The sequence below is a fragment of the Tachysurus fulvidraco genome, chromosome 7 (assembly GCF_022655615.1).
Source record: "Tachysurus fulvidraco isolate hzauxx_2018 chromosome 7, HZAU_PFXX_2.0, whole genome shotgun sequence".
NCBI classification, from domain to species: domain Eukaryota; kingdom Metazoa; phylum Chordata; class Actinopteri; order Siluriformes; family Bagridae; genus Tachysurus; species Tachysurus fulvidraco.
Genome location: NC_062524.1, coordinates 11,799,647 through 11,821,063, shown reverse-complemented (window position 1 = coordinate 11,821,063; position 21,417 = coordinate 11,799,647). Strand labels below are relative to the sequence as shown.

General features: G+C 41.4%; 1 protein-coding gene across 1 annotated transcript; it reads right to left on the bottom strand.

The window, feature by feature from the left end:
- Positions 1-233: 233 nt before the first annotated feature.
- Positions 234-19,802, bottom strand: shisa7b (shisa family member 7). The gene is made up of 6 exons (XM_027143795.2): positions 18,950-19,802; positions 4,369-7,256; positions 3,993-4,141; positions 3,435-3,491; positions 1,909-2,094; positions 234-1,786 (listed from the first exon to the last, which is right to left on the bottom strand). The coding sequence occupies exons 2-6, from the start codon at positions 5,106-5,108 to the stop codon at positions 978-980; spliced, it is 1,941 nt and encodes a 646-aa protein (XP_026999596.2). The 5' UTR covers positions 5,109-7,256; positions 18,950-19,802; the 3' UTR covers positions 234-977.
- Positions 19,803-21,417: the final 1,615 nt, after the last annotated feature.

Sequence of the window (21,417 nt, the reverse complement as noted above, 5' to 3'; positions counted from 1 at the left end):
TTCGATATACTGTATGTCAGGTCAGCTTCGAGCTATTTCAAACTATTTCAAATCTGCCGGACGAATAATTATGAGGTAAATCACTTAATTGTTGGGAACGTTGCTCTCTCTCTCTCTCTCTCTCTCTCTCTCTCTCTCTCTCTCTACCTATTTATCTCCCCTCTCCCCCCTCTCTCGCTCTTTCCCTCCCTCTCCCCCTCTCTCTTTCTCTCTCCCTCCCTCCTTCTCTCTCTCTCTCTCTCTCTCTCTCTCTCTCTCTCTCTCTCTCTCTCTCTCTCATCGCCCCATTGAAGCTGCAGTGTAATCCATGATTATTCGAAGTGTATTTGCGATGCTATAATATTACATCAGGAAATTTCACAAATATACAGTCTTCACAAATCCTGAGGACACTCAGGATTCCACCTCTTACTTTCTGTCATGTTGTTTCCCATACTTAACTGACAAAACTCACTAGAATGAAGCGTTATATTCTATAAAATTATCTATACTTGCTAGAGAAGGTTTGTGTTGGAGAAAACTTTTCATGAATGACATATTTTCATTTGTATTTTTCCCCCCACCATAAAATGTTCAAAAAGTATGGCTCAATTGTTATAGATGTAATGCTTCCATGTAGATATACCGTATAGAGTCAGATAACAGTAGAAACCGTAGTTATCCACATAGTTTCATCCTAAAAATACCTTCACATATCAAGGGTGTATCTTATCCTGTTTCTTAGCAACAAGCAGCAAGGGGCAAAAATGGCTCTCCAGAACGATGCATTGCCTCACTTTCTGTCCTAGCAGTATACCAAGTTCTCCTGCTATGAGACTCGCATTGTTTTTTGCTCTAAAGCTTTTTCCATCTTCCCTTTTATCTCCTGAATTTCTACCATATGCTCTCCCTTTAAAGTATTAGTCCTCTCTTCTGTTTGAGCAAACGTGTAATCTTTCCATCAACCCTTTTCTGTCTTCTTCTGCCTCGCCCCTTCTTCACACCGTGACTTCGTTCTTACTCCCTGTCCACAGTGCCTGACTGCCTCCCCCTCCCACGGGGAGGAAGTGCAGCTGTTCAATGGTGTTCTGTCGCTTTGCGGCAAACGCCATCCTGCGGGAGCTTTGGCCTGTCGTTCCAGCACCACCAGCGGAGCCATGACCCTCCCCCCAACCCAGAGTGCCAGTTCCATGGCCAGCGGACATGGCAGCAGCGATGGACGTGAACTCCTGTTCACAGCCAGACGTTGGGTGTGAATTCATCTTGATCATGTGGTGTCGGTCAAGGGATGGGGTCACACACACGTTCTGCTGTGACTGCGTTTTTTTATAATGGCTGAGGTGAGGCATCAGACCCCCATAGTCACCCATCGCACTCCCCAGCATTCTTTCATCAGGTGACAACAGAAGGCGTTCGTGGGACTTCCTCAGTGCCTTTGAGTTGGAGCTCTTGCTGGTGGCCATGGCTTTGTAATACTGGTGCTGTTGGTTTTTAGACAAGTACGACAGGGTGTTTCCCTCCCCCAAGGCCAACAGTTGGTCTTGAGACATCACCCGGCGTGGAGGCTGGCTCACCGACTCAAAGGTGGGACTGTATGGTGACTTGGGTAAAGGGTAAGGATTTGGTGTGGATGTAGAGGTAGGTACATGTATTTGGGGTCGGGAGGAGTGTAGGGGCAGTGTACCCCTCGCCTCTAGTGTATAATCACCCCAGGGCAGGTGATGCTGGGAGGAGTGGAAGGAAGGCGGTGCATCGTTGTGTCGTCTTTTTGAGGTATAATAACTCGTGTAATCCTCCAGATCTTTTTCTGCATTAAGTTGGGAGACAAATTAGATACAGCCTCAAAATTTGCCAATTCATACATCAGTCCCAATGTGCCAATTATGAATGAAAGCATTGACATTTGTTTTAATACATTCACACACTCACCTAATCTCTTGAGGGAGGAATAGCGGTTAATATCGGGTTTCATAACAGCTTCATATGTTGGAGGGAGCTGAGCCAGGTTGTGAAAGGAATGAGAGATGCTTAGATGATGGCCTGTGTTGTTGGTCTTGCTGGAGATCAGGGTTCCTGCTGAGGTCAGCTGGGCATTGTTCATTCGTGGTACACGTTCTGAAAGAAATAATCAGAGCTGAACGATTTGTATATAATCAACATTCATGAGAGAAAAACTAGACAAATGTGCAGGTCATGGAAGATGCCACTAGCTGAATTGTCATTTGCAGCTATCTTTTATATCAGAGTGACACATAGGCAATTCTGCAAGGGGCAGATTTTTCTAGAAAACTTGCTGAGTCATAAAAGATAACCTCACTATGCGAAAATACAGTTAATGCCCCTGGTGACGTATTTTCACAATTAGTGAAATTCTATTACTGTGACTTTCTCTCTGTAACTTTTCTAACTTTTCTTCTCTCAGTGTGTTTTTTTTAATCTAGTTTGAGTTCAACAGGACTGTATAGGGTATGAGTCATGTTAGGTCAACCTAAGGACCAATCAGAATTAGTCATCGGCTTACATCAGCTCCCTACTTAGCACAGAAATGCTGAAACTAAGCTTTTTTTGTAACAAAGTGACTACATAACTATATATATATGGAAAAAAATGGAGAAAGAGAAAGAGAGAGAGAGAGAGCAAGAGAGAGAGACAGTGAGAGAGAGAGAAAGAGACAGTGAGACAGTAGTTTATAGTTTATTGTTGCTCCATCATTGAAAACAGTTCCCAAAGAAACCTCAGCTGGATAAAGTGTCATGTATGGCCATGCATCATACACTCTCACTGACCGATTGTCATAAATGTGGTAACAGTTTCAGCCTAACAGATTAGCAGCACTAGCTAGCAGCACTCTCAGAATGCTGCTTACCCAAAATCAAATCCAAATCTAGATAAACACATTTACAACTGCTACTATAAAGGTAAGGCAAGGTATATTTCGACTCTGGTTTCCTCCCCCAGTCCAAAGACATGCATGGTAGGTTGATTGGCATTTCTGGAAAATTGTCCGTCGTGTGTGATTGCGTGAGTGAATGAGAGTGTGTGTGTGCCCTGCGATGGGTTGGCACTCTGTCCAGGGTGTATCCTGCATTGATGCCCGTGACCCGAGGTAGTTCGGATAAGTGGTAGAAAATGAATGAATGAAAGGTACATATTTGAATGACTCTGATTTACTCTCTGGTTATTTTTCCCACCCACTATTCTAGGACCAGTATGCACTGTGTTGCTATGGAGATGCCAGAATCAGTGTTGACAGTTTGGATTTAAATAGATTTTTAGTGTCAATTAAAATCTAGCTATATAGAAACTGGTAATATGGAACTATATCTAAACTATGCCAGTGGTTTATTACTTTAGTATCACAAATAGACATACACACACACACACACACACACACACACACACACACACACACACACACACACACACACACACAGAGTCCCCACTCTTTCACTTACCTATCGTAGCTGTGTGTTTGGGACTGGACCCAGACTGAATTAAATTGTGTTTCCCAACTGCAAAAAGACAAAGCAAAACCAGAGGATCTTAATGTTTCTATACCTCTAAACCCATCTGTAAACCTAAACAAAAAAAAATCTGACTAATAACCCCAGTTACTAATCATTTGGGCTTTGAACAAATTATTACACTTATACTATAAGAGCTTTTCTCCCATAGTCAGCTCACTAGTCTTCATATTGATTTATCCTTTTTTAACGACAAATGCAGGCGAGAAACCCAGAGCTCTGTTTAACTGTTTAAATAATAAATCTTTCACGACACACTTGGGCAGCATGAAACACGAGTCAGTCACATTTAACAATATTGCTGATCACTTAAACACCTATCAAGAAAATTTTGATCAATCGTCTCAGATATTTCTTTTAATCTCAAACCCACATGCGTTGAGTGTCAAGCAAGAACAACCGTATTGGGCTGTCTGTCCCAATACATTGGACTGTTTAGATCCTTCAAACTGTTCGGACTGAACTCAAATTTACACACTTAATACTCACCACGGTTGTCTTTGCTCTGGAGGATGGGCGTGTAATGGTTTTTGGACTGCCGTCCGATAGCGCCTTTGCTGGTGGTGGCACTGGTGCTGTTGTTTCTCTCACTCTGCTGTACCGGGCTGGACTGATGACGCAATATATCAACCAGTGCTCTAATAAAATAAGGAACAAGGCATAACAGTTAATAGATAGTGTAGGAGTATTCTTGACCCTAGAGAAGAATAAAACATTTTCAAGAAGACAGATTACAGTTTATTTAACCTACGCTGTCACATACTAATAAAAAAAGAATAATGATGCCACACCTTTTACATTCAAACACAAATTCTACCAAAATTAAAACATTATTCTCTCGAACATTTTACACGGTGTCGCTCACCTAGGCATATTGAGGTCTCGGTTCCTGGGTCGACGAGAGACCTTGCGGAAAGCCACCTTCACCCCAATGGCCATGACCAACGTGAAAGAGATGACTCCACCGATGACATAAACTGTATTGTTGCTCTGCTGCTGCAAAGGGTCAAAGTCTGGATCTGAACGGTTTGGGGGCTGAGTTGCAGGCACCTGGGTGTTGGCCCAAATGGGTGAGTTGTAATTGGAGCATATGTCCTGGTTCAGCCGGTTGCCTTGATGCTCACAGCAGAAGCGGTAGTAGCAAGTGCCACAGCAGTAGATGTAAGTGCCCTTTGTGCAGTTAAAGGTGTTGTCAAACTGCCCCATTACGTCATAGTAGCCTCTGCACACATCGACGTCCACCAGACGACGAGGTGGTGGTGCCACCTGTGCGGCCCCCAGTGGGGGTTTCAGGGCATCGGCTGTCATATTACGAGGGAGCATGATCTGAGGAAGAGGCTTTGCAGGGATCTCAGCCACTTCTGGCTCCACTGCTATGGCTGCTGCTTCTTTCCCCTTTGCCTTCAGTGCAGGAGGTGAAATGTCTTTGCTCCAGCCTCGTAACAAAAGCAACAGTGGCCTGCCATTGGCTGAGTGGCGTTCTGAAGTCACGGCCACTGTGAAAATCATATGGTCCAAAAGAAGAAAAAAACACAAAATGGTAGAAAATGGCATTTTGATAACGAGGGCTTCTGAATGAACTACGAGAACAATGGAACACTTCATACAAAACAGTTCATAACCATAAAAAACGCTGGTGTATCGAGAAAAAAACTCTGATGTGTGTCACTCTGATAATACGTAACTTGTATAACAAACTTGTATAACAGTATTCAAGAAATTAGCATTTCTTAAATTAAGCTATTCAAAATGCTGAAAATTAACCTTTTCAGTTAACTAATGTTAAATGAAACAATTTAAATTTTTTGTTAAACATACGGGATTATATTCATTGATTTATATAGCAAAAAAAACAAAACAAAGAACTATCATCATCATCATCATCATCAGAAAAGGAATAGAGTAAATGGAGTCCAGTTAGCGATGGGAAAAAAATTAAATGATTTGTACAGGATTTTATTTCATTTGAAGTTCAACATGATTTGATTTCCATCGACTGAAGGTAAAGCCTGGTGCAAGGTAAAAAAAACAAAAAACTAATTTGGTTGTATGAACGCTGAAGACAAATTAATTTCTGTGTTAACAATAACAAAATTAACAATATGTTATAATCCTTTACTTCTTAATTTTTTAAATGCGTTTTTTTTATATAATTTTTTTGTTTTTTTAAGTTTGACTAAATAAACTATGGACAAGTGTTTGGACGTAACATTAGTCACCTTAATCGGACCGTGTAAACATTTCTGTTTCAGTGTAAACTTTTGTGATGAAGTCTACTCGTATTCCTATTCTAACTATAATTCGATTATTATTATTAGTAAACACCTTATAAATGTTCTTGCTCCTGTTTGGCACTTGACTACACAGCTATTTAAATATACACTTAAAAAATATGTATGTGTCCTACAAACTAAGGGAAAATAAGCTTTAATAGTGAACTCTTGTGAATTGTAAACTTGTAGCAGATGTGTAAAATAAAATAGAAATCAGAATGTAGAGTTTTTGGCTGTGGTAAAAAATGAATAAAATAGTAAAACAGACAAGCAAACTAAACAGCTTGGATTCTAAACCATATACATATAATATATATATATATTGCATATGTAAATTCAACGTCTTCTGAGTTTAGGAAGTGTTTAGGATGATTCATACAAATCAGGAAAAAAAAGGTGATTGCAGCATGTGTTACTGTGGGAACTCTGTGTGTGTGTGTGTGTGTGTGTGTGTGTGTGTGTGTGTGTGTGTGTGTGTGTGTGTGTGTGTGTGTGTGTGTGTGTGTGTGTGTGTGTGTGTGTGTGTGTGTGTGTGTGTGTGTGTGTGTGTGTGTGTGTGTGTAAATGGGTTTTGAGGACTTATTCACACATATGGAACACCTTCAGGGTGATAAATTAAAACAATTGTTTTTCCCATCCAAATTACAGTACTGATTTTTGTCTTAACGTCTAACATCCGGGATCCTAATAGTGAAAAATGATGACTTACGTAAACATACTAATGGCTCGTTATATTATATGCTGGTGAATAATACAGAATGTACTCTTGGCACTGGCTTCAAGAGTATCCCTGAATATACCTTTCAACCATAAATCAAAAAACTTCATAAATATTACAGTTTCATAACCCAATATTAACTGTCATGACCGGGATGGCTATACAAACTATGGCTCTTTTTTCCTAGTGCACAGAAATCAGGGAAGAAAAAAGAGGAGGAAATGCAGAAGCATCGAGTGGCTCGGAGGTTGATTGATGGAGCAGAAACATGCCAGGCGTCGCAAGGACAGAATTAGCAGCAGGTCACTTTGTGGGGTTTAAGGAGGATTCTGTTGGCAAGAGCCAGCTCCTAGCAATGAGAATGAGGTTAATTGCACAGCTAATAGTCACTCCTGAATAAAGCACTTCATGTGGAAGTTCATGTTGAATGTAAAGTAAAAGGGTGAAAAAAAAAAAAACGGATTGAGGAATATTTGTAAAATGCGGCTGAAATGTTGTTTTTTTATCCCGACTTGGCACTGTTAATGTTTGGCACTAGAGTTCTGGCAGCACTTCAAAAACAGATGAAGAGTACTTCAATGTGTGCGGTTTGACATTTTTTGCAAAAAGCCCTGGCTCGTAAAAACATATGCTCCTGCAGCCTTGTTAAAAAATAAAGACTTCTCTTCCTGGCTGCTGGTCCAGTCATCCTCGTCGGCACAGACGTCTCATTCAGTCCGTTCGTCTTGGCTCGTGCATGCCTCGCTTCATCTTGAATCGTCACTGAAAAAAATGTGAAGATCTCGATTAGTGAAAATCCTGAAATTCTAACAAGATGTTTTCATCTAAACCCTGTTACTATGTATGACGCATTCTTTTGAAGACTGTGATTGGTTGTAAAATAAAATCTGGCCTATAAGACTTCACTATGTCTCTATGTTTATTGTCTCTAAGATATTTGAGGCTATATCATTACATTCATGATCGATTATATTATCATGTTAGAGATGTTCTAACATCTGTATGTTATAAATGTAACGTAAATGTCAGAAATGTCAGAGATAAATAAATTTCTGCCTCTGTCATTTTTGACTATGTTTCAGAGATGTTTGAGTATCTCTAATGACATAGCGGCAGACATGTTTGGTCATCCGTAATCCCAAATAATCCCTACACGATCTAATCTGTACCATTTTATTACCTTGTCATAATTTCTTTTCCTGCCTCAATAATGCTAAGACTTTTTGACCTTAAGAGCTCTTTTGAGAGTTAAGATGCATCGCGAATGACTTTACTTGGATCTTCTCTTTAATTTTAAGGAAACACCGACATTTCTAAGAATTTTTTTCATTTTGTCACTGAGAGAAAATCTATGCTCTAAGACTCTAAATGAATACGAGCTCTGGTTTGTTGCTTGATTTTCCAAACAATCAATAAACAGCATATACTGTATATATAAAATACGCTGTTTATTGATTGTTTGGAATATATTCATTCCTTCATTCATTCATTTTCTACCGCTTATCCAAACTACCTCGGGTCACGGGGAGCCTCAGACGCCATCGGGCATCGAGGGAGGATACACCCTGGACAGAGTGCCAACCCATCGCAGGGCACACACACACACATTCTCATTCACTTACACAATCACACACTACGGACAATTTTCCAGAGATGCCATCAACCTACCATGCATGTCTTTGGATCGGGGAGGAAACCGGAGTACCCGGAAGAAACCCCCGAGGCACGGGGAGAACATGCAAACTCCACACACACAAGGCGGAGGCAGGAATTGAACCCCCAACCCTGGAGGTGTGAGGCGAACGTGCTAACCACTATTTATATATTTATAAATATATATAAATATAAATATATATATATATATTTGGATATGGTTTTTATTGTAATTCAGAATGATTCCAGTCTGAAGTTATATCTTGATCTGTTTCACTGGGTGTCACTTTTTTCTTTCACATCTCCTCTGTGATTGGGGACAACAGTTTATTTCTGTTTTTTCTTTCTTCAATGAATCTGTTTGATCATTTCTTTAGAGTGTGATGACCTATAAAGCAGCATGAAACATTAGATTCACACTCATTACTAGTGTGTGCCTTTGTGTGCCATGTGCCTTTGTTTACGTTCCTCGTCACGTGTCTGCCCCACCTTCGTCTGCCCCTCAATGTCTCCACACCTGTTCCTAATCGTGTCTCATTGTCTTTTGTATTTAACTGTGCCGCGTTGCCTTCGTGAAATCAACTGTTGTCTTTGTCTGGTCTAGTCTGTGTTATGTTTCATGTTTTTCGTTATTAAACCCTGTTATTTTTGCCATCCTGCGTTTGGGTCCCTTTTATCCAGCGTTCATGACAGATGATTCCGCCGTATTAAGACCCAGCAGGATAGTGACAGCCTGGACCAGCTGATTATTTTTTATTTTCTTCTTGGACCTTCTCGGTCCGCATTTTTTCATTGAGGGATATCGCCCCGCTTCCGGTTTCTTTGCGGGGGGCGCTGCCTCACTTCCTGGTTGTGGGCCACCAGCCCGAGTTTTGTTTTGTTTTTCGGTGTCCTGTGACATCGGCCCACACCTGTTCGGTGGGGGGCGTCGCTTCACATCCGGTTTCCGTGGAGGACGCCGCCCCACTTCCTGTCCGAGGGGGGTCTTGCAGGCCCGTGTTTTGCATCTGTGTGTTTTTTCTGTTCTGTGGAGGATTTTTTATTTAAATTTTTTTCCCTGTCCTCCTTCCCCCTTTCCTGGTTTCTGAGAGGTGGGTTTGGCCGTGGTGCATCGGGGGCTGCGTTTGGCCCTCCCTGCTCGGCTGTGGACGTCGCTCGTTCCCCCTGCTCGGCTGTGGACGTCGCTCGTTCCCCCTGCTCGGCTGTGGACGTCGCTCGTTCCCCCTGCACGGCTGTGGACGTCGCTCGTTCCCCCTGCTCGGCTGTGGACGTCGCTCGTTCCCCCTGCTTGGCTGTGGACGTCGCTCGTTCCCCCTGCTCGGCTGTGGACGTCGCTCGTTCCCCCTGCTCGGCTGTGGACGTCGCTCGTTCCCCCTGCTCGGCTGTGGACGTCGCTCGTTCCCCCTGCTCGGCTGTGGACGTCGCTCGTTCCCCCTGCTCGGCTGTGGACGTCGCTCGTTCCCCCTGCTCGGCTGTGGACGTCGCTCGTTCTCCCTTCTCGGCTGTGGACGTCGCTCGTTCCCCCTTCTCGGCTGTGGACGTCGCTCGTTCCCCCTGCTCGGCTGTGGACATCGCTCGTTCCTCTCTGGCTGTGCCGCCGTGTGCCTTGCTCCCCCCACCCGCCTCGCCGTGTGCCTTGCTCCCCCCACCTGTCTCGCCGTGTGCCTTGCTCCCCCCACCCGCCTCGCCGTGTGCCTTGCTCCCCCCATCCGGACCACGTCGGGACTATCAAGACGGGATGGCGTGTCGGGAGCCGCGCCTTGGGGGGGGCTCTGTCAGGACTCAGCCCGGACTTTTGGCCATGTGCCTTTGTTTACGTTCCTCGTCACGTGTCTTCCCCGCCTTCGACTGCCCCTCCCTGTCTCCACACCTGTTCCTAATCGTGTCTCATTGTCTTTTGTATTTAACTGTACTGCGTTGCCTTGTGCAGCGCGGAATCAACTGTTGTCTTTGTCTGGTCTAGTTTGTGTTATGTTTCATGTTTTTCGTAATTAATGTTTCATGTTTTTGCCATCCTGCGTTTGGGTCCCTTTTATCCAGCGTTCGTGACACTAGTACTGATTACTCATAATTTCTTGTAACTAGTAACTGATTGAAGGGTTCAGTTCATTGTTTATAATGAGAAAATGATTGCACTGCATGTTATTGTGTAACAAACTGGCTGTAGTCAGGGTTGAGTTTTGTGAGTTTACTGAGGATTCATCACCGAAACTGCAGACGTTATACAAGAGTTACGCTCGGAGCAAACAGAGGCGTTTCACAGCTACACATCATTCTAACCTTGGACTTAAGCGCAATATTTTTGGACGCTATCATCTCGAGGAAGGAGCAGTATTACATCCAGTGGAACTGTCTGTTTAATTTAAACACAACATCACACAAAATCAGTTATGAGCTTTAAAATACACACAAGACAAAGGGCCTGATTATTAAGGGATAGATGTTAGAGAGAAATAGTAACTTCATTTTAAACTTCAAACTTCTGTTTCTTTGCTTCTGTAAAGCTGCTTTGAGACATCAATTGTTTAAAGCGCTATACAAATAAGTAGAACTGAATTGAATTACATGAATTTACTTCCTGCAGCTTATTTGCATAATTTGCAAAATAAAAAAGGTGGTAGCTGACATCCCTTCAACTATCTATCCATCTATCCATCCATCCATCCATCCATCTCTATATCCATCCATCCATCCATCCATCTCTATATCCATCCATCCATCCATCTCTCTATCCATCTGTCTACCCATCTCTCTATCTATCTCTATATCCATCCATCCATCCATCCATCTCTCTATCTATCTGTCTATCAATCCATCCATCCATCCATCTCTATATACATCCATCTATCCATCCATCCATCTCTATATCCATCCATCCATCCATCCATCCATCCATCCATCCATCCATCCATCTCTCTATCTATCTGTCTATCCATCCATCCATCCATCCATCTCTATATCCATCCATCCATCCATTCATCTGTCTATCCATCTGTCTATCTATCTCTCTATCTGTCCATCCATCCATCCATCCATCCATCTCTATATCCATCCATCCATCCATCCATCTCTCTCTCTATCCATCTGTCTATTCATCCATCCATCCATCCATCCATCTCTAGATACATCCATCTCTATATTCATCCATCCATCGATCTGTATATCCATCCATCCATCTCTCTATCCATCTGTCTACCCATCTCTCTATCTATCTCTATATCCATCCATCCATCCATCTCTCTATCCATCTGTCTACCCATCTCTCTATATATCTGTCTATCCATCCATCCATCCATCTCTCTGTCCACCTGTCTACCCATCTCTCTATCTATCTGTCTATCCATCCATCCATCCATCTCTATCCATCCATCTATCCATCCATCCGTCTCTATATCCATCCATCCATCCATTCATCTGTCTATCCATCTGTCTATCTATCTCTCTATCTGTCCACCCATCCATCTCTAGATACATCCATCTCTATATTCATCCATCCATCCATCTGTATATCCATACATTCATACATCTCTATTACCATCCATCCATCTCTATATACATCCATCCATCTCTAGATACATCCATCTCTATATTCATCCATTCATCCATCTGTATATCCATACATCCATACATCTCTATTACCATCCATCCATCCATCCATCCATCCATCCATCCATCTCTATATTCATCCAGTTAAGAGGCCAGTTTACACCTGCTGAAGTGAATTTGATGTATTTGCACTTACAATTTGATGTCTTTACACACAGTCACACATGACCATGATGCAAATCAGGATTAAGATGTTACTGAAGAAGAGTAAATAAAAAGAAATGCGCTAAGCTCTTTTGGTACTGTACACATACAAAATCAACCCCATCCAGATTCTACAGATAAACCTGCATCTGGCAACACAAGGCACTAATATCCACCCAGCTTTGGGGGAAACATAATCACACTCAACCTCATCCACAGTTAATTGCCCAAACTTTATGCCATTGAACAGAATATGTTATTAGCTTCACTTCCTATTTTCTCAGTGATTCTGCTACAAAGCAGGGAGAAAAGTGAAGTTTGTGTGTTTCAGCAGGCTCATGGCTTAAATGAAGCATTTAGACTTGAAAATGCAGAATGTGGCCTAATTGCGCCTGAAATGGGTGCAAATAGTCTGGTACATCTGGCCCTTAGTCGAGAAGTTCAACCTTCCAAATCCTGTGTGAATGTGAATTTGGCCCATATAGTGAGTAAAAATATACGACAGTAAAGTCAGCATTACAGTGAAATGCAGTTTTATGTGAAACACAAATTAATTTCTCTTATGTATCTTATGTACCACTGGTTGCATCCATCTTAATTATTCTCTAATCTGTAATTAATCTAACAATTATAATCTACTTTTTTAATTAAAGGTGTCTTGTTTCTTGTTTGGACATTTCCTCCTACTGCTCTTTTTCTTAAAGAATACTGATTAAATATCCCATAAACCTGAGGAAAGTTCAGAGAGTGCAGAATGTTCAGCTAGAATGTATTTTCATGTAAATTAGGAAAACAAAACTATGTTCTCTGAAGTGGAACCAGAAATATGTTTATCAGAAGGTTACTGGTGGGCATCAGCTGGTGAGCAGAAAAGCTTCTCAAAAAATAAAACACACTGAAACACGAGGTGGATGAGCTCCAGCAGAAGAAAGCAAAATACTTCATCAGGTTCCTCTTCTTTTAGCCAAAAGCAAGAATCTGAGTATATTGTACAGTAAAACTGGACCTCAAGATTTCAGGCCTCGATTCAGATTCTAGTTCTTGGCTGAAAGGAGCAGAACCTAATGAGCTCATCCACCCCATGGTTCAGTGTGTTTTGAGAGGTTTTTCTGCTCGCCACAGTCAATTCTAGTTCAACCCAGAAACCAGCTGATGTCTGTGAGTAACCTCCTTATAAACCAATTATACTTTCTTACATACTTTTAATATCTGTTGTTCTTCCTTAGAGAATGTTTTTTTCTCATTTTCAGCCTCATGGTTTAACTTGTGCAATTTGAGATGCATTTCTGCTCACCACAGATCTGCAAACTGGTTATTGGAGTTACTGTAATGTTCACAATCTGCTTGTTCCCCTCTGACCTATCCATCTGATGCTTACTGGATATTTTTATTTTTTTACACCATTGCATGTAAAACAACTCTGGAGATTACTGAGATTAATAAAATGTTTCTCATAACCCATGAGCAACCGTGTCACATTTTTCTCTTCCCCTCTCTGATGTTTGATATGAAGATATGAAATCTAGCTCTTGTCCTGTACCTGCACAACTGCTGATTAGGTAACTGACTAAATGTGCAGTTGTCTCTAATGTAATTGTGATGAAAAGCAAGTGTCAGATGGTATAAACTAAAAAAAACGCTGTTGAGTATCAGTCCACATTACTGCAAAGATAGAAACAAAAACAGAGGCTAAAGAGACAAAAGGCAGATCTGTGGGAAAGAAATGGATGCAAGTAAACTGTGAGTGGGCATGAGATGAAGCTTTTTGGAACATGGAGTGGTTTTATCTCAAACATTGTAGGAGGAGTAGCGTTTGGAAACTGGAATACAAGAAAGAGCAAATGGCTTAACAAATATTCCTATTACACAACAGCTTTCGCACAAAAAAAATGAAAACCCTTTGCATGAACTGAAATGTACAAAACACAGTTTTGGTTTTATTTTAATTACCTATATTTTGAATGATGTTAGAGGAGGTTTAAGCTTTAGTCAGATATAGATGATGTCAGAGAACATCTGAAAGCTTTATTTCATTTGCTGATAAAGTATGTTAAAGATGCTGGTTAATAACTGCACATATTTTAGTAATCTGTTCTAGTAAGTTGTTTTCTCTTTATTTATTCATGCCTCATACCAGCCCTCCTGTGAGGTCCAGGCAGGATGAAGGCAATCACTATCACCTGCTTCCTAAAAGACTGCAAACTTTTTCAGCTGCTGCTTATGTAACATCAAGGGACGGCTTAACACGGTCTAAGGAAAGCGTTATCCACCCACTTATAGATGCATAAGCTCTCAGACACACGTGATTGGCTAGTGTCACTGACAGAGGAGAGAGAGAGAGCGCAAGAGAGAGCATGAGAAAGAGCGCACGAGAGAGAGCACGAGAGAGAGACACAGAGAGAGACACAGAGCGAAACACAGAGAAAGATACAGAGGGAGACACAGAGAGAGACACAGAGAGAGACACAGAGAAACACACAGAGAGATACAGAGAGAGACACAGAGCAAAACACAGAGAGAGAGGTACAGAGGGAGACACAGAGAGAGATACAGAGAGAGACACAGAGAGATACAGAGAGAGATACAGAGAGAGAGAAACAGAGAGAGACACAGAGAGAGACACAGAAAGAGACACAGAGAGAGACACAGAGAGAGACACAGAGAGAGAGAGACAGTATATGCCACACCTCCTTCCCACTGTCTCTTATAGGGAGCCCATTCTGCTCTCTGAGTCTCTGGCCCTTGAATGCACTCCAGGTGCTGTGTGATGAGTTTGTGTGAATCTAATAGTCACTCTCAATTAAGTGTTAACACCATAACTTTCCACAGATTTGGGCCATGACGATTCATGTGAGGTTTCAGGCCTCCAATTTTTTTCAGGCCTCTGGATTTGCTCAGCACTATTAGCACGCAAGGCTGACAGAGTAACAAGCACACAGTACATGCTCTCACTAAAGGACAGCCAGCTCCCAGGTCTCTATAACAAAAAACAACAAGAGGCACTCAACCCCAATCATTAAAACCGACTCAAATAAATTCCTTAACTCAAAAGCTGACACTTTTGACATTTTTATAGGCTCGGCTAATGATGGCTGTGGCATTGTCAGGCTTTCTGTTTTCTACCCACAGTGATCATTCATTGAAATTCCCGTAGCAGACCCAGCGTGCTCGTTTAGAGTGACCTTCAACGTGATATACCATTGCAGAGAAATATTCACAGAGCAGATACACACATCCATCACATCACTCTCACACACAGAGTACGTGATTATATCAAAAAACTGAAATGCCATAGTGTGAGCTGGGTGAATAATAGCACAGAAAGCTTTAATTCAACAAAAAACTATTTATTATCAAATTATTTATTTGGTTTGTTTTTTAGCATATTTTAACCGATTCTGTCTCCACTTGATGCGTCTGTGAAGTCAGCCTTTCTCTCTTGGGCTTTGATTCACAACCTTTTCTACTTCCTTACATTCCTAAGGTTTCCTTTGGAACTAGTGGTGCATTGCCGTTTACTTGTTTCCTTGCTGAGTAACAAGTCCTCGTCTTCTAATAGTGTGGACTGTGACACCACACAGACAGTAACAGTATTCTTGACAGCCCCTGCGGCATGTCACTGGTGCGGGTGTTGCTGTTTGGATGGGATGGAGTAAGGCAGAATACCAGACTTGCCGCAGCACACACTGAGGAATGCTGAAACAGAACAGTGCATGAGTTTTCTTCCAGGCTACAATTCCCTGAAAGTGCAGAGGTATCTCAGCATCGTATCCGAAAATACACGAGTTTCATCATAAACCAGCAGCAAACACTGGGGTCAGCTAGAGAAACAGGGAGCAAAGAAGTTTTATCCAAATAAAAGTGCAGATCCAATTAAATGCCCCATTCCAGATCTAAAAAGACTAATCGTGTTCTTAATAAAAACTTCTATTATAGTTCCTTCTGCTTTGTTCGTATACTGTATATTAGATGTAGAAAACTGGTTGTCACAGCAGACCACATTTGAGTTGCTGTGGAATGTTTATCTGCTTTTGGCACAGTACCTTACCCCTTCCTTTGGATTTGCTTAGTCCTGAAGGGTGTTCATGAAGTGAGTACAAGTCACATTAGAGACCCATTAGACCCATTCCATTAGAGAAGTGAGTACAAGTCACATTACTGCTACTGGTCAAAGTAGCTGATAGGGGTGGGTGTGATTACTCTCCTGTGGCATAAGTCATGTTTAACTCATGTGCCTCACCCACCTTATGGAATTATTACTGAAATAAAACATTCCAAGAACAGATTTAGAAATTCCAAGCGGCTAAAACGCTGCCCACACCAGTCTGTGGATGAGGCTGCTTCACTTGATGCTTAGTTCCCATTGACTACGACACATCCTACAAGAAGCGGTGCCAATAGTTTTGCACACAAGTGCTGAAATTCACAAAATGAGGGAAACTCAGGTTCTCAACCATGCATTAAATACCAGCTGATGTCCACTACATCGGACTTCTGCAAAGAAGTGATAACCATTACTAAGGAGTGACATGGAGCTTCTTGACTTGACACATGGATGATGGAGCAAGCTAGCCAGGTATCTAGCCAGCTAACCTACTGTACAATACACGTGCTCACCGAAGGACAGAATAGTTGCCAGGCCTTCATAACAAAGAACCATGACCCCTAACATAAAACCAGCAAAAATCATTGATTCAAAATCTGACACTGCCAACCCCTGTACCAAACTCCATTTGAATTGAAATTTAAATTCCGTTTAATACAGAAAAAATGACAGGCTATTTAAACCTTAATTTCCATTTAATTTAAACTTAATTTAAACCATGGTCCTAACCGTTGGTTTACATTTTATCAATTTACAATATTATTTTAATCAATATTATTTTTCAATTATAAAGCAAGAGTTTACATTTAATCAATTATTCAGTCAATAAAAAAAGAATTAATGAACAAATCGAGCACATTGGTTCTCTAATATACACCATGTTATTATTTCATATGTATTTAGTAGTTATATAATACATTATATGTAATTGTACTTATTATGCAGTGCAAATCCCCTGTAATATGCATAAGTGTAATATTTCTTTAGCTCTTTCTATTGTGACGGACACGTTGATGTCTTGCGGTAGCTAGCAACAGCCGCTATGATTTGACTGTATCCATGGTTACACTGCAGCTTCCTAACCGTTGGCTTAAGATCTAAACAGCACGGTTGGTTTTGTTGATTTGTTTGGGCCGTGTTTCTTCATTTCAAACTGTCGCCTCATGGATGTGCATCATCTCCTCGTTCATTCATGCAAACAAACGTGACAATTTCGCTCTTGCATTTTCATGTGCTGTATTTTAAGAGCACAGGGTAGTGTGACCTCGTCTCACACATTGAGTCATACACTAAACCCATCTTGATGAGTAACAGTTACTGCCATAACATAAGCTTCACTACATCCTTACACAACAAGCATGTAGGTTTGACTGATGCAACACACCAGCTTGCTTAGAATAACATTTAAATAAAAGCACAAAACATGATGGACTCTTTTTAATGTAATCTAGTGATTTGACAAAAAGCCACAGTTCATTCAAAGGGAAGCGTTAGGGAGATGTTCTGTGGAGAGGGGTGCCAAAAGAAAGCTCACAGATGTGCAGTGAGTAGGGGGTTGGCAAGTCAGAGAGGAGAGGAGAGGAGAGGAGAGGAGAGGAGAGGAGAGGAGAGGAGAGGAGAGGAGAGGAGAGGAACCCTGTGCCGCAAGGTGGGGGGAAGAGATGTGGAGAAGAGAGGAGGGGTTTGTATGGAGAAGGACCCTTGCAGCAGAAGGCAGAAAAAGGGTAAAATGATAGAAAGTATGTGTGTGTGTGTGTTTGTGTGTGTGTGTGTGTGTATGTGTGTGTGTGTGTGTGTGTGTGTGTGTGTGTGTGTGTGTGTGTGTGTGTGTGTGTGTGTGTGTGTGTGTGTGTGTGTGTGTGTGTGTGTGTGTGTGTGTGTGTGTGTGTGTGTGTGTGTGTGTCCGTTAAAATATATACAGCCCCGGAGTGTGTTCTGAAGCATGTGAATGGCTGACTGTGCCACCCATTTCTTCACTGTAGTGGTCGTAGAATGAAGTGTAGCAGTAGAGGCAGGCCCCCTATCAGGTGCCTATATCTGTGCACATGCACACATCCTCTTCTCTCTCTCTCTCTCTCTCTCTCTCTCTCTCTCTCTCTCTCTCTCTCTCTTTCTTTCTATTGTACACACATCCCCTTTTGTTTTGTTTTTTTACATGTCCATGGTACGTGTGCATTATGTCTTTTTTTAAATCACTATGTGGGTAGAAGCTGCTCAAAGAGAAAGAGTCAGAGTTAGAGAGAGAGAGAGAGAGAGAGAGAGAGAGAGAGAGAGAGAGAGAGAGAGAGAGAGAGAGATGAGATTGGAAAAAAATCCCTTGAATAACTACATTTATTTGTTTCAGTCACCCATTCCCATGGAGAGAAATACACCGTCACTCTCAGTCAATAAACAGCAACCATAACAACACACATCATCTCATTTGTTTCCCTTTTTTCCATCAATTACCACACCTCTCTCTGACTGAGAAAGAAATTTACAGACACTGATGTGGGATGAGTTGTTTCTCAAAGCAAGTGCAGAATAAAACTGGAAAAATACGAGACAAAGAAGAGATGATTGAGTAAAAAGAGGGAGCAGGCCTTTGGAGCACATCAAGCCATGTCCAGCACTGAGCACATCGAACATCCAGCAACAAGTTCTGTTATTGGGGATCAAAAATGACCATCTGTAATACTCATCTGTTATTAAATCTATTTTTAACACTCAGTAAGCTTGTGTTTCTTCATTTGTCAATGGACTTTGGATAAAACCGTCTGAACAAATGAATAAATGGAAATGTCAATGTAGCACCTAGGGACTTGAGCACAGAATGTCAAGTCATTAAGGATGAAAGCATTCATAAAGTCTGATCAGCAATGGCAGATTTTATACGTACAAAATTTTATCCAAAGATCTGATTTTGGAGCCTAAAATAAAAAGAGACAGAATGAAGGCGCGCTGTTACCTTGTATGAAGATTTATTCCGCTTTAGTTCCCTAAGATCTGCTGTTCATTCCTGGGAAAGTTTCAAGATCATAGCTCATTTTCTTTAAACGTACAAACGAGTTCGTTTTTTTTTTTTTTTTGTTTTTGTTGCTTTTTTTTAAGCTTTGACGTGTTGCTTGTAAATAGCGCGCAAGCTCCGTGCCACAATAACGCAGCGCCTTCAGTGCGAGCAAAACCGCCGTGGATGTGACAGCACAGAAAAAAACACACAGGCTTAAAAAGAAAAGAAAAAAAATCTTTGTCCCAAATCACGGCTTTATTCTCTCTTTTCCATCTCCGTTCCAGCGTCCTTTTGGAGACAAGGAGCCATAAAAACATCCAAGTTGAAACGTTTCATTCGCAGCTCGCAGCATCGTCGGGTACAACAAGCAGAACGCGCTAATGTGCGCAAACAGGGGGGGAGGAGGTGTGTAGATGACCTCGCTCGAGCATGGATAGATAGATAGATAGATAGATAGATAGATAGATAGATAGATAGATAGATAGATAGATAGATAGATAGATAGATAGATAGATAGATAGATAGATAGACAGGTTTGGCCCTTGCATCAAGTGAAGATTTCTAAATAAATCCACGCGGTGTTATGTGTCTAAGTGTTAATCAAATAATAAAGTATTTTTCTATAAGACTCAATTAACTCTGCGCTTCCTCCCCCCATTTGCCAACAGAAATAAAACGCTCCAGTAAAACGCGAGGAAAATGTTTTCTTCTGCAAAAAAAAAACCCGGATTGCGTCAATTGATTGGACAAAATAGCAATCGGGCGCGTTTTCATTTGTTAAACGCGGGAAATTATCTACCAATCGTTAGCACGGTTTATTGCTTAAGGGATTATTCCCACTGGTCGTGGACGCTATTGTTTTGTTATTTAATTATTTCTTTATTGTATTTCTCCACGTGGCGCATGCGCACGGAAGCTGCCGCGCCAAATGAAACTACAGGTCTTGCTGATTTTCATTTTGGAAATGTTAACCATGCTGACAAAGAAGAGACGGATGGTGAGGGAATGAGGAGGAATACGTCATGAAACCCTGGTCAGGAATCGACTCTCATGAATCAGTTCACTCTGGGCTTATTGAAACGTTTGGAGCTGACTCACTTATTTGTAGTGATTCATGAGTTGACACATTTCACTGCAGAAACCTGGCTACATGTATGGTATCAGCTCTACTGGCTTGTTTTGTATTGTGCTGTAAAAACACAGTACTTTGCTTCCATTTATTTCATGTACTACTTATCCTTTACAGGATTGTTGCTACCTGGATAACAAGATGGGACACAGTGGACAGGTGACAACCCATCAGAGGGCACAGTCACAGTCACACAAATATTCATACACTACAGACGCTTTAGAGATGTATGAGAAAATATGAGAAAAACCAGAGGAAACCCTCAAAACTCAGAAATAAGGCAGAGGCAGGGATCAAACCCCCAAATCTAGAAGTGCAACATAAACTAGCTAGCAACTGTGTGACAAATTGAGACAGCTGACCATCGCACCCATATGTTGGCCTTCCACATTCTGAGCTCTGAAGATTAGAATACTGCCGCTTGCTCCTGGTCTTCCATCATGTGCCACACGAATCCTACAGCAGAAACAGAATGTAGCTGGTGACTTGATGGCATTTCGCCATTGTTGCATTCCCTCTACTGGCTTCCTGTATCTTCCAATCAAATCTATTAAAAATGTGTGAAACACGGTTTCTTTCTTCAGTCCACATTTTTATCTTCTAGACCTTGGCTGGGATTAAAGGCAGGTGTTTGACTTTAAGTGCAGTGCTGAAGACAAGCCTATAAAATAAAAATCTGACAGATTAGGCATGAATTACTTTCAGGTCATTTTAACCAAGTGAACATTCACTCATGCTTCAAATCAACTAAAGCATGTAAGCTGTAATTAAGATGGTTCCAAAGGTGATTCTATCAGATAATGTCCCATAGGGATGGATATTTAAGGTAAATATCCGTTTCATTTAAAGCTAAAGAAGGTTAGTTTAACATCTCCAAATTATAATGAGGAAGAGGTGGATTACTGCATGGACTTTTTTTTATTCACAAATACTGCTCCTCATTAAAAATAATAATAATAAACATCAGACAGTATTTAGTAATAAAAATCATTAGCCAGAAGCTATAAGTGCAGTTGGTCCTGAACATCAGTTTGAACCTCTGACACAATGAAACATAGTGTGTCTTAACTGAGAGCGAAGTAAACACAGACGGTGCAGCAGAAGTGCACTCTGACTGTAATTAGGAAGTAAAATGTGCATCTCACTGTAATTAGAGTGAACATTCAGAACCATCAGTGTTCAGGAAGAAAGCTCAGAGTCCCAGAGAGAAGGAGCAATGAGAGCTCAACCCTCAGCTCATACTCCACCATACAGAGCTGTTTATTGGCCAATAATGAACACTGTTTTGTACAAAATA